This window comes from Anarrhichthys ocellatus, unplaced genomic scaffold (genome assembly GCF_004355925.1).
Source record: "Anarrhichthys ocellatus isolate YVR2014 unplaced genomic scaffold, GSC_Weel_1.0 scaffold87, whole genome shotgun sequence".
In the NCBI taxonomy this organism is placed as follows: domain Eukaryota; kingdom Metazoa; phylum Chordata; class Actinopteri; order Perciformes; family Anarhichadidae; genus Anarrhichthys; species Anarrhichthys ocellatus.
Genome location: NW_022280117.1, coordinates 1220175 through 1235212, shown reverse-complemented (window position 1 = coordinate 1235212; position 15038 = coordinate 1220175). Strand labels below are relative to the sequence as shown.

Sequence of the window (15038 nt, the reverse complement as noted above, 5' to 3'; positions counted from 1 at the left end):
AAATTATATATATAGGCCCTGCGGCTACAGAAAGGCCCTGCAGACCGCTGAACACACGGCCTCACCTGAGAGGTGGACCATCAGTCTGGTTGTGAATGAGACGCTTTGTTTCCAACATTCACTTCTCATTCATGATAGCAGCAGGAAAGAGAGAATCGGGCTCAACTGGGTGGTGATATTAATTGCAGTGTGCGTCTGCTGCCCCCATGTGATGGCTGGTAAACCACTCAGGCAGCAGCATCAAATTCCACACTTGAAAAAACATTTTTAAATGATCCTTTTATAGCCAACGGGGCAGAAGAGAACACAAATCAATTAGACCATCACAGGTGGAGTCAGATCGATAGCAGCGAGCGCTCGTTTTCATCTCCATCACACAGTAACCTGCATTCCTCGAGGCGCCCGCTGTGTTTCCAACCATTCAACGAGAAGTAAAGACACAACAGCTGTTCATTCAGCGCACAGAAGAAGAAGAAGAAAGACAGACCGCGACTACTCGGACCTGTGCTGGTAGATTGTTGCAGAAGCAAAGCTTTCTTTAGGCCCTTTGTTGTCGTGGTGAGTAGCTGAGTGCGACGCTCTGTGCAAGTCATGAAACAACAGGAAGTGGAGACAGTTATGACAATACAAGTGTCAGGGATGCAAAGGCGTTAAAAGCTTCTAGAATCTGTTGCATGTTCGGAGATAACTGGGTTTTAAATGAGATGCGGATGTTTAAAGAGTATTTAATGTTTTATATGTGTGGAGATCTTTAAATCTAAAAACGCAGAGTGAGGAATCACATTGTTGCTTCCCGAACAAAACAATTTGCAATAAAAAGATGAAATCAGGGAGGTATGTTGTTGTTATTGGATTTATTTGAGATGAATAGTTATATAAAAAAGTTGCACATTGAATACAGACATTTGCAGTAGAAAATCTAAATATGTCAGAATACGTTTTGTTCTTGTCTGTCTGCTTTTCATCTGAGCAGACGGAGTTTCTTACGTCACGTTAGAACTTCAAAGGATTGGTTCACCAAATAAACAAATGAATCATCTTCTAAGTTAACATCAGTTGTCTCTATCTAGTCATGCAGGTAGCCTCTCATCACAGACCTCACTGAGTTTCCATTGGAACAGTTTGTTGAACCAAAATAGTTCCTTTAAAAACTAGAGTGCTGCAGTGAGGACGTATGTTTGTAGTCAAACAGGGAGTTGGCGTCACATTGATTACCTCAACAAAAAGCTAACGGGATTGTTCCATTTGATTTTGGATCTTAAGCTAACGTTAGGCTATAACGTAAACACAACAAAGTCGCATGACTTCACGTCTCCACCATCAAGATAAAGGCTTTTTTAAGACACGTAAAAGATTCAGAGGTATATCTACGGGTGTATTTAATGTCGTAGATCTAAACTTTAAAATCTCTTCAGCTGAAGTTTAACCACAGACATCAAACCAAAAACACATTCAATAAACGCATCGACTTCGAGACGAGGGAACCGGGTTTCAGGCCTCATTCCTGCAGCACTCTATGAACCAGGAGGTGAAAGGTAATGAAGCTACTTTAGAACCCTTAGCTCTGATATCTCACCACACAGACGTGTTTCTAGAGGACTCACTCCGAGGATGTCGTTACCGCTGATGAATCTCTAAAAAGATGCTCCTCATTACGCCTGAACTTGAGAATCATCATGTTTATAAGTTCCCCTCAGTGTTAAAGTAATCCAGTGAATGTTGTCTGTACATAGAAAGCTACACTGCAACCGCTAACAGCTAACAGGGCACACTTTTAATGGGGCCAGTTAGCCAAAATGTAAACAAGTGTTTAAAGACCCCTGAGTCAGCGTTATCTGAACCTTGTTCCTGGAGAGACTGTCGATATGTTGAAATGTTGAGCTGTAAGCAGCGCTAATAAAACCGGTGAACCAACCCTTCAAAACACGGCCCACAGTGAAACTAGAGAAACTTAAATGTTGTAAGTATGTACAGGAGGTCTGGTGTTGACCTCACGTGGAGTTTATCTGCGAGGAGGAGCTGCTGCTGCCGGAGCTCTTGGTCTTCTGCCCTCTGGTGGCGCTCGGCTGCCGCTGCACTCGCTGGCTGGAAGCCTCTCTGCTCTTCTCGCTGTGGCTTGCTCCGGCTTTACTGCGCACTGCTGACACTAAGAGAGGAAACAAGACGAGGTTAAGGAAAGCAGAGGAAACAAGACCAGGTTAAGGAAAGCAAAGGAAACAAGACGAGGTTAAGGAAAGCAGAGGAGCTCTGAATTACTGTGATCGTTGGTTCACAACGTGGACAATGGAAATTAAGTAATGCATTTCACATACAGACAAAAAAGGAAACTGTTCCAACTCCGAACTGCACATCAACACTGCAACGGACGGACGACAGACGACAGACAGACAGACAGACAGACAGACAGACAGACAGACAGACAGACAGACAGACGTTTTTATGGCACGATCCCGGTCCATGCAGCGAGGTTTATGCATTTATGCAACCCTCTAGATATATAAAGACAGATGGAGGTGGAGGACAAGGTGCAGCAGGTGGGGGACCTTGAGAGTGAGGAGAGCTAGCGTCTTGGGGGCCGTAGACCACAATCTTAGTGTTGACTCTTGTGGCCCTGGAGCCAGACGCTGAGGGGGCGGCTGTAGAAGGCTTAGGGCTCTTTCCAGAAACCAAAGAGTCCTCTTCTTCAGTAAACAGGAAGCAGAATTCAACGGGGGATAGAAAAGGAAATTAGAAAGCAAGCACACATGACCATCTACATCTTTATCCTCCATCTGCAGTTCACCTCCATCAAGGTGGAAAACCTCACTTTGGGGTGGAGTGAAGATGGGGGGGAATTAGGACTACAGTGTGTTCAGTACTTAAGTGAAGGAATGTGAATATTTCACATGCTCGAGAAGGGAAGTGAGAAGCAAAGAGCAGAGGAAGAATAGCGAGAGCAAACTGAAAGGTAAAGGTGAAAAGAAAAGATTCTAAAAACCTCTTGAAGTCGTCGTAACACTTTGTTGTGAAAAGCTGCGAGCCTGAACCTTTCAGACCTTGAGCTCTTTTCACTCGGTAGGAAAGTGATGCGCAGACACAGACTCTCTCCAGCACCGAATACCGTGGTGTCAGGAAGCAGAGATGTTTCCATTCGTCGCAGTTTGTGTTATTTATTTTCTCACTGATTCTAACTTTTGAGAGAAGCAACAGGGAAGTAAAGGGAGATTTGCAGGACGCTTAATTTAGCCAAATAAAAGGAAATATTACAAATCAAACGTAGTATATTCCCAATAAGTATACGACCAGCAACACTTTTCACTGCAGACATTTCCCCTTGATGTTGCAGAGAAATGCAATGTAATATTTCCATTCCTGTGACGCTTTGGCTGTGAATTCAACGGACACAAATCCACCCTGGTGAAAAAAGAGCTTATAAACAGATGCATTTCTTAAGGAAACCTTTGAAGGCCAAATTCCAGTGTTCCCTAAGCTATTGTTAACTCTTACAGAGGAGCAACAGAAAGCTTCCTGAATGGAAACAGTATGAAATGGCGTGGAACGTACACAGCCCAGTACAGGAGGGCTCTGCAGTGGTTTATTGAAATCGTTGGTACCGACATCTCCCTATACAACCAACCCTCTGACATGATTATGAATCATCATTTTGTGCCTTAATTGATACGTGTAAGTCTCAAAATGTTCACATCTATAAATTCCAACACAATGCATTGTGGGATTGTTAGAAAGTAGTGTGCATGTTTCATACTACATACTAACTCTATACACAGTAGACTCGTTCAAGATGAGTCAGGCCTGCACAGAACTGATCACTGCAAGTCACCGCACAATGCATGCTGGGTAGATTTGTGTCCGACTTGATCCGGACCAAGCCCCCAACTTCCAGGTCCATCATGTGATGCCATTGAGCCCCAAAAAAAGACTTCTTCCCATAGACTTACATTGGGAAAGAGACGTCTAACTCAGCTGCTCTCCGCCGACTGCAAGACCAAAGGCATGATGGGAAACGCCTGATCAAAGAGCTGATTGGTCCTTAGCTTCAACCACAAACACTGCATTTTGTACTTTAACGTAACCTACTTTAGTGGTATCAGTGACGCACGCCTGTGCTTTGCTGTGTGCGGACCTCCCTGTCTGCCGTGCTAGTTTTTCTTGACCCTGGACCCTGAATACTCTCTCTGATCCCTCTGCAGACACTGACCTCTGGCCTCTGTAGGTGCTGTGGTGGTGCCGACGGCGGCGTGGGAGACGGTTGAAGACTCCCCAACACCGCAGCCTTCGGCGACCCTCTGACCCGCACACATCGCCTTCAGAGTCTGGAAGACCGCCTGAGGAGCCACGTTCATCTTTAACAGGTCCACTATGATCCTGATGAGGGAAAGAAGAGGCGGACAAGAAAGTAAAAACCAGGATCCATTGCTCCGTATCCACGTTTTCCTGCAAATTATACGACTCTTACTTGAAGACCTCCTGGTCCACAGTGATGCCTGCAGCCTGAGTTAGCTCAAACAGCTCAGCTTCTTCAGCACTGAGGACTTTCTTCTTCTTGACGGCATATTTCTGCACGTTACTGGTGACCACCAGCGCGGGAGAGTCTGGGGCGGAGGGCAACGTCTGCTGCGGTTGTTGAGACATCAGTGGGCGGGTACTTGGATTGGACGTGGATGGGAGGAATAAATAACAATAAATAAGGTGAATTAATATGTAATAAAAACAAGCTCAACAACTATTTTAGTTAAAATATAAAACACCTACCGTTAAATGAGCGCTGACGGGTCAACGTTAAAGAGTCTCATTCGCCACAACAGTTCCTTCTTGCTTGCTGGTGCCAAGGCGAGGCGCGCTGTAATTACGTCATCAACATTAGACAAACCGTGTTGTCCTTTGGTACTTGTAGTCAGCACAATATTTATTTTTTTACGGAGTATTTAACCGAATATAACCAAATTACGATGTCTTTTCATCAGTGTTGGGGAAAGTATTTCGATATGAGTCAGCTAAATAGTCAAAGATTGACTTTGTGGCACTGCGCATGCGCTTCAAAGCAGGATGTAGATGGGATAGCAAAGTTTCTAGTACAATAACTTTATTAAATCCTAAATTAAAGTTGATATCTTTACGTGAATAACTAAACACGTTTACATTAAAAATTAAAACGATTTTTCTTTAAACCTTCATATTTAGTAAAATGTTGTTTTTGAATTTCCAAAATATATAAAATACTTTATCTAAAAAATAAATAAATAAATCTAGTACAATATGAACGTAACATTATCGGCATCGTACCAATACAATCAAATGTATGACACAATAAGGATCAGTACATTGTGTTCTTACAAGTAAAGAAAAACACAAAAGACGAAAGAACGGCATCGTATGGCTCACCGAGCGAAACCGGAAGTACTTGCGGGATTGTCCTCTCGCACCTGCTCAGCCCTCTACGCTGTCGTCCAAGAATGGCCGCTGCCGCAGCAGGAATAAACAAGCAGGGCGCCTTAGCGACGATGGAGCCCTGTATCCGACACGGGAGGGGAGCTCACGGAGGCTCGGTGAAGGTCGTTAATATTGTCACAAAAAAAAAAATCTACATATGCGTTACGTTTGCAGTGATTTATCGTTGTTGTTGTTTGCACGAAAGGCTCGACAGCAGCCTCTTCTTCGTGGCTTCTGATTTTGGGTGAATGCTGCTGCGTTGGCGTCACTCTGGGGATGCCAAACAGTCAGCTAGATTCTATAGGAGCTACGTGCATACGTATTACTCATTTATTTAATGATTAGCTTTTATTATATTCGTGCAAAAAACACCCAATATTGTGCTTCCAGTATGCTAACAGTTAGCTGGCGTCGCTGGCTTTAGGTTGCCATTTAGGTCGACTGCAGCTCCGCTGAGTGGCAGTGACGCGTGCGTGCGCGTCAGAATCTGCTCTCTGAATTATGTTTACCAGATGTCAACATCACCAGCTGTAAATCAGAAGGGTTAATTATCTGAAATGCTATGAGTCAAAGTGACTCTTAAACTACTTGACTCTCCTTGAAGAGCATCCCTTTAAATTAACTCCCATAAATCAATGCCAGCCAATTAAGATGTCTTCTATCTCTGCACCAGTTACTGTCGCAGACAAAAGATGTGTGTGGAAATCAATAAGTGTGTGTGTGTTCACCCACAGGTGCTGGAGTGTGGAGTGTGTGAGGACGTCTTCTCTCTCCAGGGAGACAAGGTCCCTCGTCTCCTCCTCTGTGGTCACACCGTGTGCCACGACTGCCTCACCCGGCTGCCCCTCCACGGCCGGGCGGTCCGCTGCCCCTTCGACAGACAGGTCACCGAGCTGGGTGAGTCTGAAAACATCCGTTACCAGTTAAAAAGGATGATGTGAACCAGTTTCTGCTGCTTCAGGACTCCAGATAACTAGTGCGTCTTCTCTTGACTTGTCAAACCATCACAGCACAAAAATCCCAGAACCAACAGAGAACCTTAAACACAACATGTTGTGACTTTTTTGTCACTTTGAATTCAAACATACTGATTAAAAAGCCCTGGAAAGTTGTCAAAAGTTACGTGTAGGTTGGACAAAATAACTGCTACAAAACATATTTAAGTTGGTGTTTTCTTTGTTTTGAGGTTGGAACTGTTTTCACCTTTTTAATCTTCTTCTTTTTTGACACATTTTTGTAGGTGATTCTGGAGTTTGGGGTCTGAAGAAGAACTTTGCTCTGCTTGAACTCCTGGAGCGACTCCAGAATGGAGCGAGCAACCAGTCGGGGCTGGCGGAGGACGCCCTGAAAGGCATGGGAGAAGTAAGCCAACCGATATTTATCCGATGGACACGTCTACGTTCGCACCTCTCGCTCACCATTCTCCCCCTTTTTCCCCCCAACTAGTGTATAATCCGGTGTGACGAGGACGAGAGCCACACGGCCTCCATGTACTGCACCGTGTGCGCCACCCACCTGTGTGCCGAGTGCTCCCAGCTCACCCACTCCACCCGCACGCTGGCCAAACACCGCCGGGTGCCGCTTGCCGACAAGCCGCACGAGAAGACCCTGTGCCACCAGCACCAGGTCCACGCCATCGAGTTCGTCTGCCTGGAGGAGGCCTGTCAGTCGGGGCCGCTCATGTGCTGCGTGTGCAAGGAGTACGGCAAGCACCAGGGACACAAGGTGAGCTACGGTCCGCGTGTTGGAGACCCTTAATCCAAAGAGGACAAGCTCATGTTGTCCTTTTTTCTTTTCAGCACGCTGTTCTCGAGTCTGAAGCGAATCAGATCCGTGCGTCCATTCTGGACATGGCTCACTGCATCCGCACCTTCACAGACGAAGTGTCCGAGTACTCGAGGAAGCTGGTGGGCATCGTGCAGCAGATAGAAGGCGGGGAGCAGATAGTGGAGGACGGTGTCGGCATGGCGCACACCGAGCACGTAAGAGATGCGGTCGCAGGACTTTCATGTAAAAAAAAAAAAAAAGAGCGCCTTTTCTTCCCCCCCCCGGTGTTGACGTCCTGCCCCCCATGTCTTCTCCAGGTCCCCGGCACGGCAGAGAGCGCTCGGTCCTGCGTCCGGGCGTACTTCGCGGACCTCCACGAGACTCTGTGCCGGCAGGAGGAGATGGCGCTGAGCGTGGTGGACGCTCACGTCAGGGAGCGGCTGATCTGGCTGAGGCAGCAGCAGGAGGACATGACCATCCTGCTGTCGCAGGTCTCCACCGCCTGCATGCACTGCGAGAAAACACTGCAACAGGTAGGACACTGGAACACTGAACTGGTTTCCAGTATCGGGGCTGATGCACGTGTGATACGATGGTGTGTGTGTGTGTGCGCGTGTGTGTGCGTGTGCGTGTGTGTGCGTGCCGCTTCTGTCCGATTGTAGGACGACTGCAGAGTCGTGCTGGCGAAGCAGGAGATCAACTGTTTGCTGGAGACGCTTCAGAAGCAGCAGCACCAGTTCATGGAGCTGGCGGATCACATTCAGCTGGACGCCGGCATCCCCGTCACCTTCACTAAAGTACACACCAGTCGTCCACTCGTGTAGCGCGCTCCCCAAGAGTTTGTTCCAGTATGTAACACTGGAACATGTGCTCTGCTTTTCAGGACAACAGGGTCCACATCGGTCCGAAGATGGAGATCCGCGTCGTGACTCTCGGGCTGGACGGAGCGGGAAAAACCACGATCCTCTTCAAGCTGAAACGAGACGAGTTCATGCAGCCCATCCCGACCATCGGTAAATCCATTTAATATAGTTTATAATGAATCCACGAGAATGAGAAAGCTCTTCTTCTTCTAAATAAAGCCTGTTTTTATTCTTTTTTTTTCCAAAGGTTTCAATGTGGAGACAGTTGAATATAAGAATTTGAAATTCACCATCTGGGACGTGGGTGGAAAACATAAGCTGAGACCTCTCTGGAAGCACTATTACCTGAACACCCAAGGTACAGTCGGTCACTTTGAAGACATCCTTCTCTTCACTGAGATAATTAGCTTTAAAAAAGTGTTGCATTAAATCTACTTTTGATTGAATGTTGAGACAATTAAATAGCTGTGAATACTTTTTATAGGCTCAGTAATCTAGTAGCTGAGTTATAATTTAACAAGAAACTTCAGTAGTAGCCTACCAAAAAATGTCAGGAAATAATTTATATCAACTTTAACATGAACTTAATTTCTTTTCTCCTTAACTCTTGTGCATCATCACATGTTAAAATGTGACAGCTGACTTGTGTGTCTGCTGAAGTTAAATCTTTACATCTCTTGTTTGTGTGCAGCGGTGGTGTTTGTGATCGACAGCTGTCACAGGGACCGACTGATGGAGGCTCACAGTGAGCTCGCCAAACTACTGACGGAGAAAGAGCTCAGAGACGCCTTGTTGCTCATCTTTGCTAACAAACAGGTACTGAAAAGAAATCTGTAAATGTAGACGGAGACAAACCCCTTATTTGTTCAGCCTTGTTGTCCTCAGTCATCTCAGCTGTTGGGTCTATTTCTTGGCTGATAAAGTAGATCCGTTGTCTTGAGCTCCGAGTTGCTGATCGGTGTGTCTCTCTCTCTCTCTGCAGGACGTTCCCGGCATTGTGTCTGTGGAGGAGATGACGGAGCTGCTGAGCCTCCACAAGCTGTGCTGCGGGAGGAGCTGGCACATCCAGGGCTGCGACGCCCGCAGCGGGATGGGCCTCCACGAGGGGCTGGACTGGCTCTCCAGGCAGCTGGTGGCCGCCGGCGTCCTGGACGTCGCCTAACCGTTTAAAAAACAACCCGTCTCCGAGCCCTGCTCACCGCTTCTCCCTCCACCTGATATTACCTTTTAGGACTGCGGCTTTCAGCCTCATCTCTTCCTTCTTTGTGCACCGATGTGGGCAGAGAGAACAAAGATGTAAATACTTTCTGTAACGTCACCGAATCAGAACAAGAACTACAAAAACCTGAGAAATAAACCCCAAAAACACGAGTTAAGACTTTAAACTCCCATCCTGCTTCATGTGAGGCAGCTTAACTCGTTAGCTTTTCTTTGTTCTAACACCTTTGATCTTCTAGCATCTATAGCTAGCCGACAGTAAAGCGATCACAACGCTCCCTCTGTACTTCCTATCTCACGGTATTCATCATAACCACCTCCATGTGTGACGGTAATCCTAACTAAAAGCAGAGTAGTGTGTAGTGTTAGTATCATTTACGTACCTTCTGTTGGTTCAGTATACTCGAACACATCATAATCCTGAGAAACGTCCTCCTTCAAGCTGTGTTCAGTGTGTTTAGACGGGACAGAGAACTGACGGGCGAACGTTCACACTTCGCCTTCATCTAATGTGAGCAGTCGCTGTTTCACCGGCTCTTAAGTTATGTTTGTGTGAACCTATTTAATGCCACAGCTGGTCTTGAAATGGCGCACCGGTAGAGTTTTCTGTTACAGAGCAAACCTTATTTATGAGCGGGAACGTTACTTTTTTTTTTTATAATGCACCGATTCTGCCTCCGTTTTCTTGTGGAGCCTCTGATGCACTCGTCTGCTTCCTCACTACACACTTTTATTTGGGAGCAAATGAACTACCTGCTGTTTCTTAGACTGAGGATTAATCTCTCCGCAAATATAATAATCAAATTCATGTCCTGTTTGTTTGTGTTCAGGAGATGGAACACCTTTAATCAACAGCCTTCAGTAATGATGTAATGTGAAACTTTCAGCCTGACCACTGACACTCGTCTCGTTATTAAGGACCCATTATTTGACTTCATCTGTATTCATTGCTATGTAATGTTTACTACACGTATCTATGTATAAAAATACTAATAAAATGCACGCGTGAAAAGCCTTTCCACATAGTTTGTGAAAACATTTGTTTTTTTGAGACGTAGAAGCACAACGCGCATCAAACCCTTTGTTACCAGTGGACTTTAAACGGCTTTTGTAAATTATTCATAATGTTGTTGCTGTAAAATAAACTAACTGACTTGATCTGTCTGGCTGCTGCTGCTTCTTCTTCACAGTTTGTTAGATTATTATCAAACTCCAAATAACTCTGACTGGAGTCTCGCTCCACAAACATTCTTTAATAACTCATTCTGGTAAAAAAAGGATCACTGTACAGGACATGAAGAAGACGTACGATCACTTCACGGTGATGTTGATGATGCTGATGTCTTCGTACGGTTTGTCGGTCTTGGGGTTCACTTTGAGGTTGGAGATCCTCTGGACCGCCTCCATGCCTTTAGTGCACCTTCCAAACACCGTGTGCTTGTTGTCGAGCCACGGCTGAGAGACGAAACGCGAGGAGTTATTAATGACACCGTCTGTTAAACGTCACATCACAGGAGCTTCATGTATATTTGGTAAACAAAATAACATTTTCTCTTTCAGGCTGCTTCGCTGATGGATTTTAAACTCAGCTGAAGCCGTTAGTTAATGACTGTTGTGAGCATGAGAGTTCTTCCTCAGGTCCTCATCAATGAAATCATTTATCAGTGAGGCAACAGAATGTCAAGATCTATTTAAACAACTTCCAACACCGAGAAATGATAAGTCAGCTTCAAACAATTAATTCCTCATTTGCTCACCAGGGATTGCCAAAACTTTACGGGGGTCACCAGGCCCTCTCCATTTAAGACCAAAAATGTGATGAAAATAACAAAAAACTGCATTCTCATTATCAGTATGTAAGGTGGCTAGATGTTAATACGGTAAGCGGTTAAAAGCATCTTAAAAGTGGCTCATTCACAGAGTTTCATAGTGCTTTAACCCTCTGAGAGGATACTGGGCTTTACAGGCTGATTATTTTTGACTTTAAGACAGAACCCGGCCAGCCGTATCCTAGTTTATATACTTTATGCTAAGCTAGCGGTAGCTTCATATTTACAGTACTGACATGAGAGTCTCTCAATCTTCTCATTGAACTCTCAGCCAGAAAGCAAATAAGCAAAATTCCCAAACTATTGCTTTAGGTAAAATAGTTTTAATTCTTTTCTTTTAAATTCTATTGTTCTAAATTCTATTGTAAATTTTAATACGTTTCTATTTCTTGCACTGTTGATTATTGTTCAATGTTCAATGCACCACCTGCCATGACAAATTCCTTGTATGTTACATACATTGGCAATAAACGGTTTTGATTCTGATTCTGATTCTGAAGATGTTGTTAAACATGTTCTGAGGCCGTTCTAAATCTGTTCGCAGAGAAAGAACAAACTGAAATATTGATGATTTGTGTGTAAAACTTTTCACATTTTAAGTGTGTGAATGAGGCCTCGTGTCTCTCCTCTGAACCGGAGACCATGAAGGACTTACAGTCGGTACGACGGTGACGAAGAACTGTGATCCGTTGGTGCCGGGGCCTCCGTTGGCCATGCTGAGCGTGTACGGGCGGTCGTGCCTCAGCGTGGCGTGGAACTCGTCTTCGAACTCTCCCCCCCAGATGCTCTCCCCCCCCATGCCCGTGCCCGTGGGGTCTCCCGTCTGGATCATAAAGCCCTGCACAACGACAAAGACGGAGGGTTAGACCCGGCTGAGAGCGGAGTCAGATCGGTGGACGAGTCAAAGAGAAGCAGACCTTGATCACGCGGTGGAATATGTGGCCGTTGAAGTAGCCGTTCCTGCTGTGAACACAGAAGTTCTCCACAGTTTTGGGGCATCTATAAAAGCAAAGAGCAAAGCAGTGTTCGTATCTAATAAAGTGTGAGGAGACTTCTGAACAAAGACACAATGTCCTCCGGAACGTACTCTACGGGGAAGAGCTTGATGTGGATGTCTCCCATGGTGGTGTGGATGATGGCGCTGTCAGACACTCTCTTGGGGCCCTCAGCCTGCGTGGCGGCCATCACCTCCTCCTTCGAGGGCTTCTCGTTGAAGATGTCTCTGTCCGAGTCGGCGCTCTTTGTGTCCTCGGGTTCTCTCTTTGAGAACTTACGTTAGGAAAGAAAGAAAACAATGATAATCAAGACGGAGAGGAGTAGAACTAACTGGAATAACCGCCTTCCTCCCATTTTATCCTAGTAGACATCTGAAACGTGAACGGCGTGTTCTCTCACCATGTAGAAGCGGTTCTTCTTAAACGCGGTGCAGAAGATGGTGGGGTCCTGTTCCAAGTTGTCCAAGGCGGGGTTGTCGGAGGCCTTCATCTCCACCGTGGGAGCCACGTTGCTGGCCTTAGCGATGCCCTGGAACAGACCGAGCTGCACCACACGGATGTTCTCCAGCTTCCCGAGGATCCGCACACACCTGGGGAACATTTATCTGGTATTTGACCACAACTAGAGACTTCACATCCAGGTAGTGGGACAGACGGATCACAGTCTTTAAGGTAGGGCGGCACAATTAAACCACGATTGTGGATGAACTTGAAGAACTGTGATATTGAGGTTGTACCTGTTGGTTTCCACGTTGATGACTTTGATGCCCAGCATCGTCCCGTAGAGCACGAAGTGTCCGGTCTCGTCAAAGATGATGTTGGTGAGTCGGATGCCGTCCACCTTCTCCAGCTCTCTCTCCACAGCCATCCGCCTCCCGAACTCCATGTCGGGCAGCTGCTGCCTCATCTGCTGCAACTCTGTGAACATCTGGAAGGACGAAGCAGCTGTGATTAGCATCATGAACATCATTGATAAATGTTACATCGATAGTTATGTGAAGTTATTTACGAGTCGTGAACTCACAGTTAACGACTCGTCGAACACTCTCATCAGTTTCCCGGTGAGGAAGCGGAAGATCCGGACTTTCCTGTCCGAGGCAATGGTGGCCATCTTCTTCCCGTCAGTAGAAAAGGTGAGGCTGGTGGGATACGTTTTGTGTTTCGCAAATTCATACAAGTCCGTGCCCGTTTTGTATTCCCACTGCACATACTTGGGGAACCTGAATTCATTCCGGAGGCCGGTCCAGTATTCCAGCATCCCGGCTTTGTCGGCAGAGACGATGACTCTAAATTTGGGGTTCAGGCGGATTTGGGCCAGCGGCGAGGAGTGCATCTTGTCGAAGACGTGGAGCGGCTCGTTGCCTCCCCGTCCGTCGTAGACGAAGATCTTCCCCGTGGATTTTTCCGAGCACGCCACCACGCAAATGGCATCTCCGGGATTGTAGATCCACTCAGACTGGCCCGGATGAAAGCTACACAGAGGAGAGAAAAATTATGTTACATTAGTCAACATTCTGTCCTTTATGTGTTCACATGAAATACAATAACTCTGTAATAACAACTCACCCCAACTTCAGCATGTTGATCATGTCAAAGTTGACGACGTCAAATACTTTCATGGCCTGATCGTCGCCGACAGAACAGAGAAGAGCTCCTTCAGCGCTGACTGCAATGCTTTCTATCACACCTGCAGGAAACACCAAAAACACAAAGTCAGTACTCACCGTTATATTTGAGGATACAATGCAAAGAGCAAACACTGAAACGCACTGCAGGAGAGCCAGTAATATAAACTGAATGCTTACCGAGATGGCTACGAAAGTGTTTGACAAACTCTATCCCCTCGTCTTCCCTCTTCTTCCAAAACTTGACGTGGCCATCCTGGCTGGCCGTGATAATGAAGTCTGTCCTGAGAAGAGAAAAACATTGAAATAACGTCAAATAAATAAAATGCAAACTTGCTTAAATATGTTTAGATGTAGTCATCATAAAGTTGTCCCATATGGTGAGGTTTATTGTGACACCATAGAGCTCTATGGTGAGGTTTATTGTGAAAACAACTTACTTGGAACAAACTATCTGTGTGATAACGTCTCTGTGCATGTAGCTCCGTTCATACATCAGAGCTGAGGGGAGGTTTTCCAGATAAACACGCTCATACTCGAGTACTGAGGAGAATAACAAAACACAAACACACAACAGTTAGCGGGAGTTTGGTTAGCATGGTTAGCATTGCTTAGCAGGTATGAACCAAACATGTGTGGATGTATCTAACTACCGGAGACCAACCTTTTCTTTTCTTAGTCGTGGTAGCTTCGTTTAGCATGGGTCCGACCCACTCGTCGTCTTCTCCTTTCTCTTCTCCATCCTGGTCGTCTTCGGCTTTTCGCTTAAGTTCCACATTGTTTTCAGCCGCCGCCATTGCTGCCAATCTCCAGTGTGGTCCCTCCTGGATTACGGTACCTCCGTTTCGTTCGCAGTCTCGAATTATTTCTAACTGGTTTTCAGGCAAACTATATTAAAACCAGCAAAATATTAAATGAATTAGGTTAACTATTTATGTTGAAAAAATATATATTATTCTTTTTTTATTTTTATTAAGAAATAAAATTGGGACGTTTACGCGCAATAAACACAGCAACGTCCACCACGTATTTCTACCGGTCCCAACATAAATTAGTGTTGTTCCAGCAACAACAACAACAACAGTAATACGTATTTTTATATCACATCTGTATCAGGATTTAGCTGTTGAACTTGAAGTATTTCAACTGCAGTGGAACAAAAGGACTCATATGTTTCCGAGGGTGTGTTGTCGTGAAACACTTGGGTCAAACCAAAAGTCAACATTACGAGGGGTGTCGATAACTATGCTTGGGATCGTTCTGTCACTAGTACATTTTCAGATTTAGATTCACGTGACTTTATTGTTCATT

At 45.6% G+C, this 15038-nt stretch overlaps 3 protein-coding genes across 5 annotated transcripts; 1 reads left to right on the top strand and 2 right to left on the bottom strand.

Annotated features, from left to right (window-relative positions):
* Window positions 1-841: 841 nt before the first annotated feature.
* mzt2b (mitotic spindle organizing protein 2B) lies at window positions 842-5500 on the bottom strand. 3 transcript variants are annotated; one of them, XM_031875181.1, is made up of 6 exons: window positions 5383-5500; window positions 4753-4840; window positions 4457-4645; window positions 4199-4365; window positions 2544-2678; window positions 842-2146 (listed from the first exon to the last, which is right to left on the bottom strand). In XM_031875181.1, the coding sequence occupies exons 3-6, from the start codon at window positions 4630-4632 to the stop codon at window positions 1992-1994; spliced, it is 633 nt and encodes a 210-aa protein (XP_031731041.1). In that variant the 5' UTR covers window positions 4633-4645; window positions 4753-4840; window positions 5383-5500; the 3' UTR covers window positions 842-1991. The 3 variants fall into 3 exon arrangements, with proteins under 3 accessions (XP_031731041.1, XP_031731040.1, XP_031731043.1); XM_031875180.1 differs by having other exon boundaries at window positions 2544-2681; window positions 5383-5498; XM_031875183.1 differs by lacking the exon at window positions 2544-2678 and having other exon boundaries at window positions 5383-5494.
* trim23 (tripartite motif containing 23) lies at window positions 5410-10436 on the top strand. Its single transcript, XM_031875179.1, has 11 exons — window positions 5410-5552; window positions 6165-6327; window positions 6671-6792; window positions 6877-7155; window positions 7230-7412; window positions 7515-7730; window positions 7860-7994; window positions 8081-8210; window positions 8308-8418; window positions 8752-8876; window positions 9043-10436. Exons 1-11 carry the CDS (start codon window positions 5454-5456, stop codon window positions 9220-9222), a joined length of 1743 nt encoding a protein of 580 aa, XP_031731039.1. The 5' UTR covers window positions 5410-5453; the 3' UTR covers window positions 9223-10436.
* Window positions 10437-10510: 74 nt separating this feature from the next.
* ppwd1 (peptidylprolyl isomerase domain and WD repeat containing 1) lies at window positions 10511-14572 on the bottom strand. The gene is made up of 11 exons (XM_031875178.1): window positions 14392-14572; window positions 14168-14270; window positions 13908-14011; window positions 13669-13789; window positions 13127-13574; window positions 12840-13030; window positions 12503-12692; window positions 12195-12376; window positions 12025-12106; window positions 11763-11945; window positions 10511-10733 (listed from the first exon to the last, which is right to left on the bottom strand). Exons 1-11 carry the CDS (start codon window positions 14522-14524, stop codon window positions 10590-10592), a joined length of 1881 nt encoding a protein of 626 aa, XP_031731038.1. The 5' UTR covers window positions 14525-14572; the 3' UTR covers window positions 10511-10589.
* Between the last annotated feature and the right edge of the window lie 466 nt (window positions 14573-15038).

What these genes read in the sequence shown, in the direction of transcription:
- ppwd1 (XM_031875178.1), bottom strand. Translation starts at nt 14,524, where the DNA reads ATGGCGGCGGCTGAAAACAATGTGGAACTTAAGCGAAAAGCCGAAGAC. An exon ending in ACACTTTCGTAGCCATCTCG is followed by an intron (nt 13,790 to 13,907) that starts GTAAGCATTCAG and finishes TGTTTCCTGCAG; the next exon opens with GTGTGATAGAAAGCATTGCA. An exon ending in ATCAACGTGGAAACCAACAG is followed by an intron (nt 12,693 to 12,839) that starts GTACAACCTCAA and finishes AATGTTCCCCAG; the next exon opens with GTGTGTGCGGATCCTCGGGA.
- trim23 (XM_031875179.1), top strand. Translation starts at nt 5,454, where the DNA reads ATGGCCGCTGCCGCAGCAGGAATAAACAAGCAGGGCGCCTTAGCGACG. An exon ending in CCCTGAAAGGCATGGGAGAA is followed by an intron (nt 6,793 to 6,876) that starts GTAAGCCAACCG and finishes CCCCCCAACTAG; the next exon opens with TGTATAATCCGGTGTGACGA. An exon ending in TCATCTTTGCTAACAAACAG is followed by an intron (nt 8,877 to 9,042) that starts GTACTGAAAAGA and finishes CTCTCTCTGCAG; the next exon opens with GACGTTCCCGGCATTGTGTC.
- mzt2b (XM_031875180.1), bottom strand. Translation starts at nt 4,632, where the DNA reads ATGTCTCAACAACCGCAGCAGACGTTGCCCTCCGCCCCAGACTCTCCC. An exon ending in AGCACCTACAGAGGCCAGAG is followed by an intron (nt 2,682 to 4,198) that starts GTCAGTGTCTGC and finishes TGTTTACTGAAG; the next exon opens with AAGAGGACTCTTTGGTTTCT. An exon ending in TAGCTCTCCTCACTCTCAAG is followed by an intron (nt 2,147 to 2,543) that starts GTCCCCCACCTG and finishes TTCCTCTCTTAG; the next exon opens with TGTCAGCAGTGCGCAGTAAA.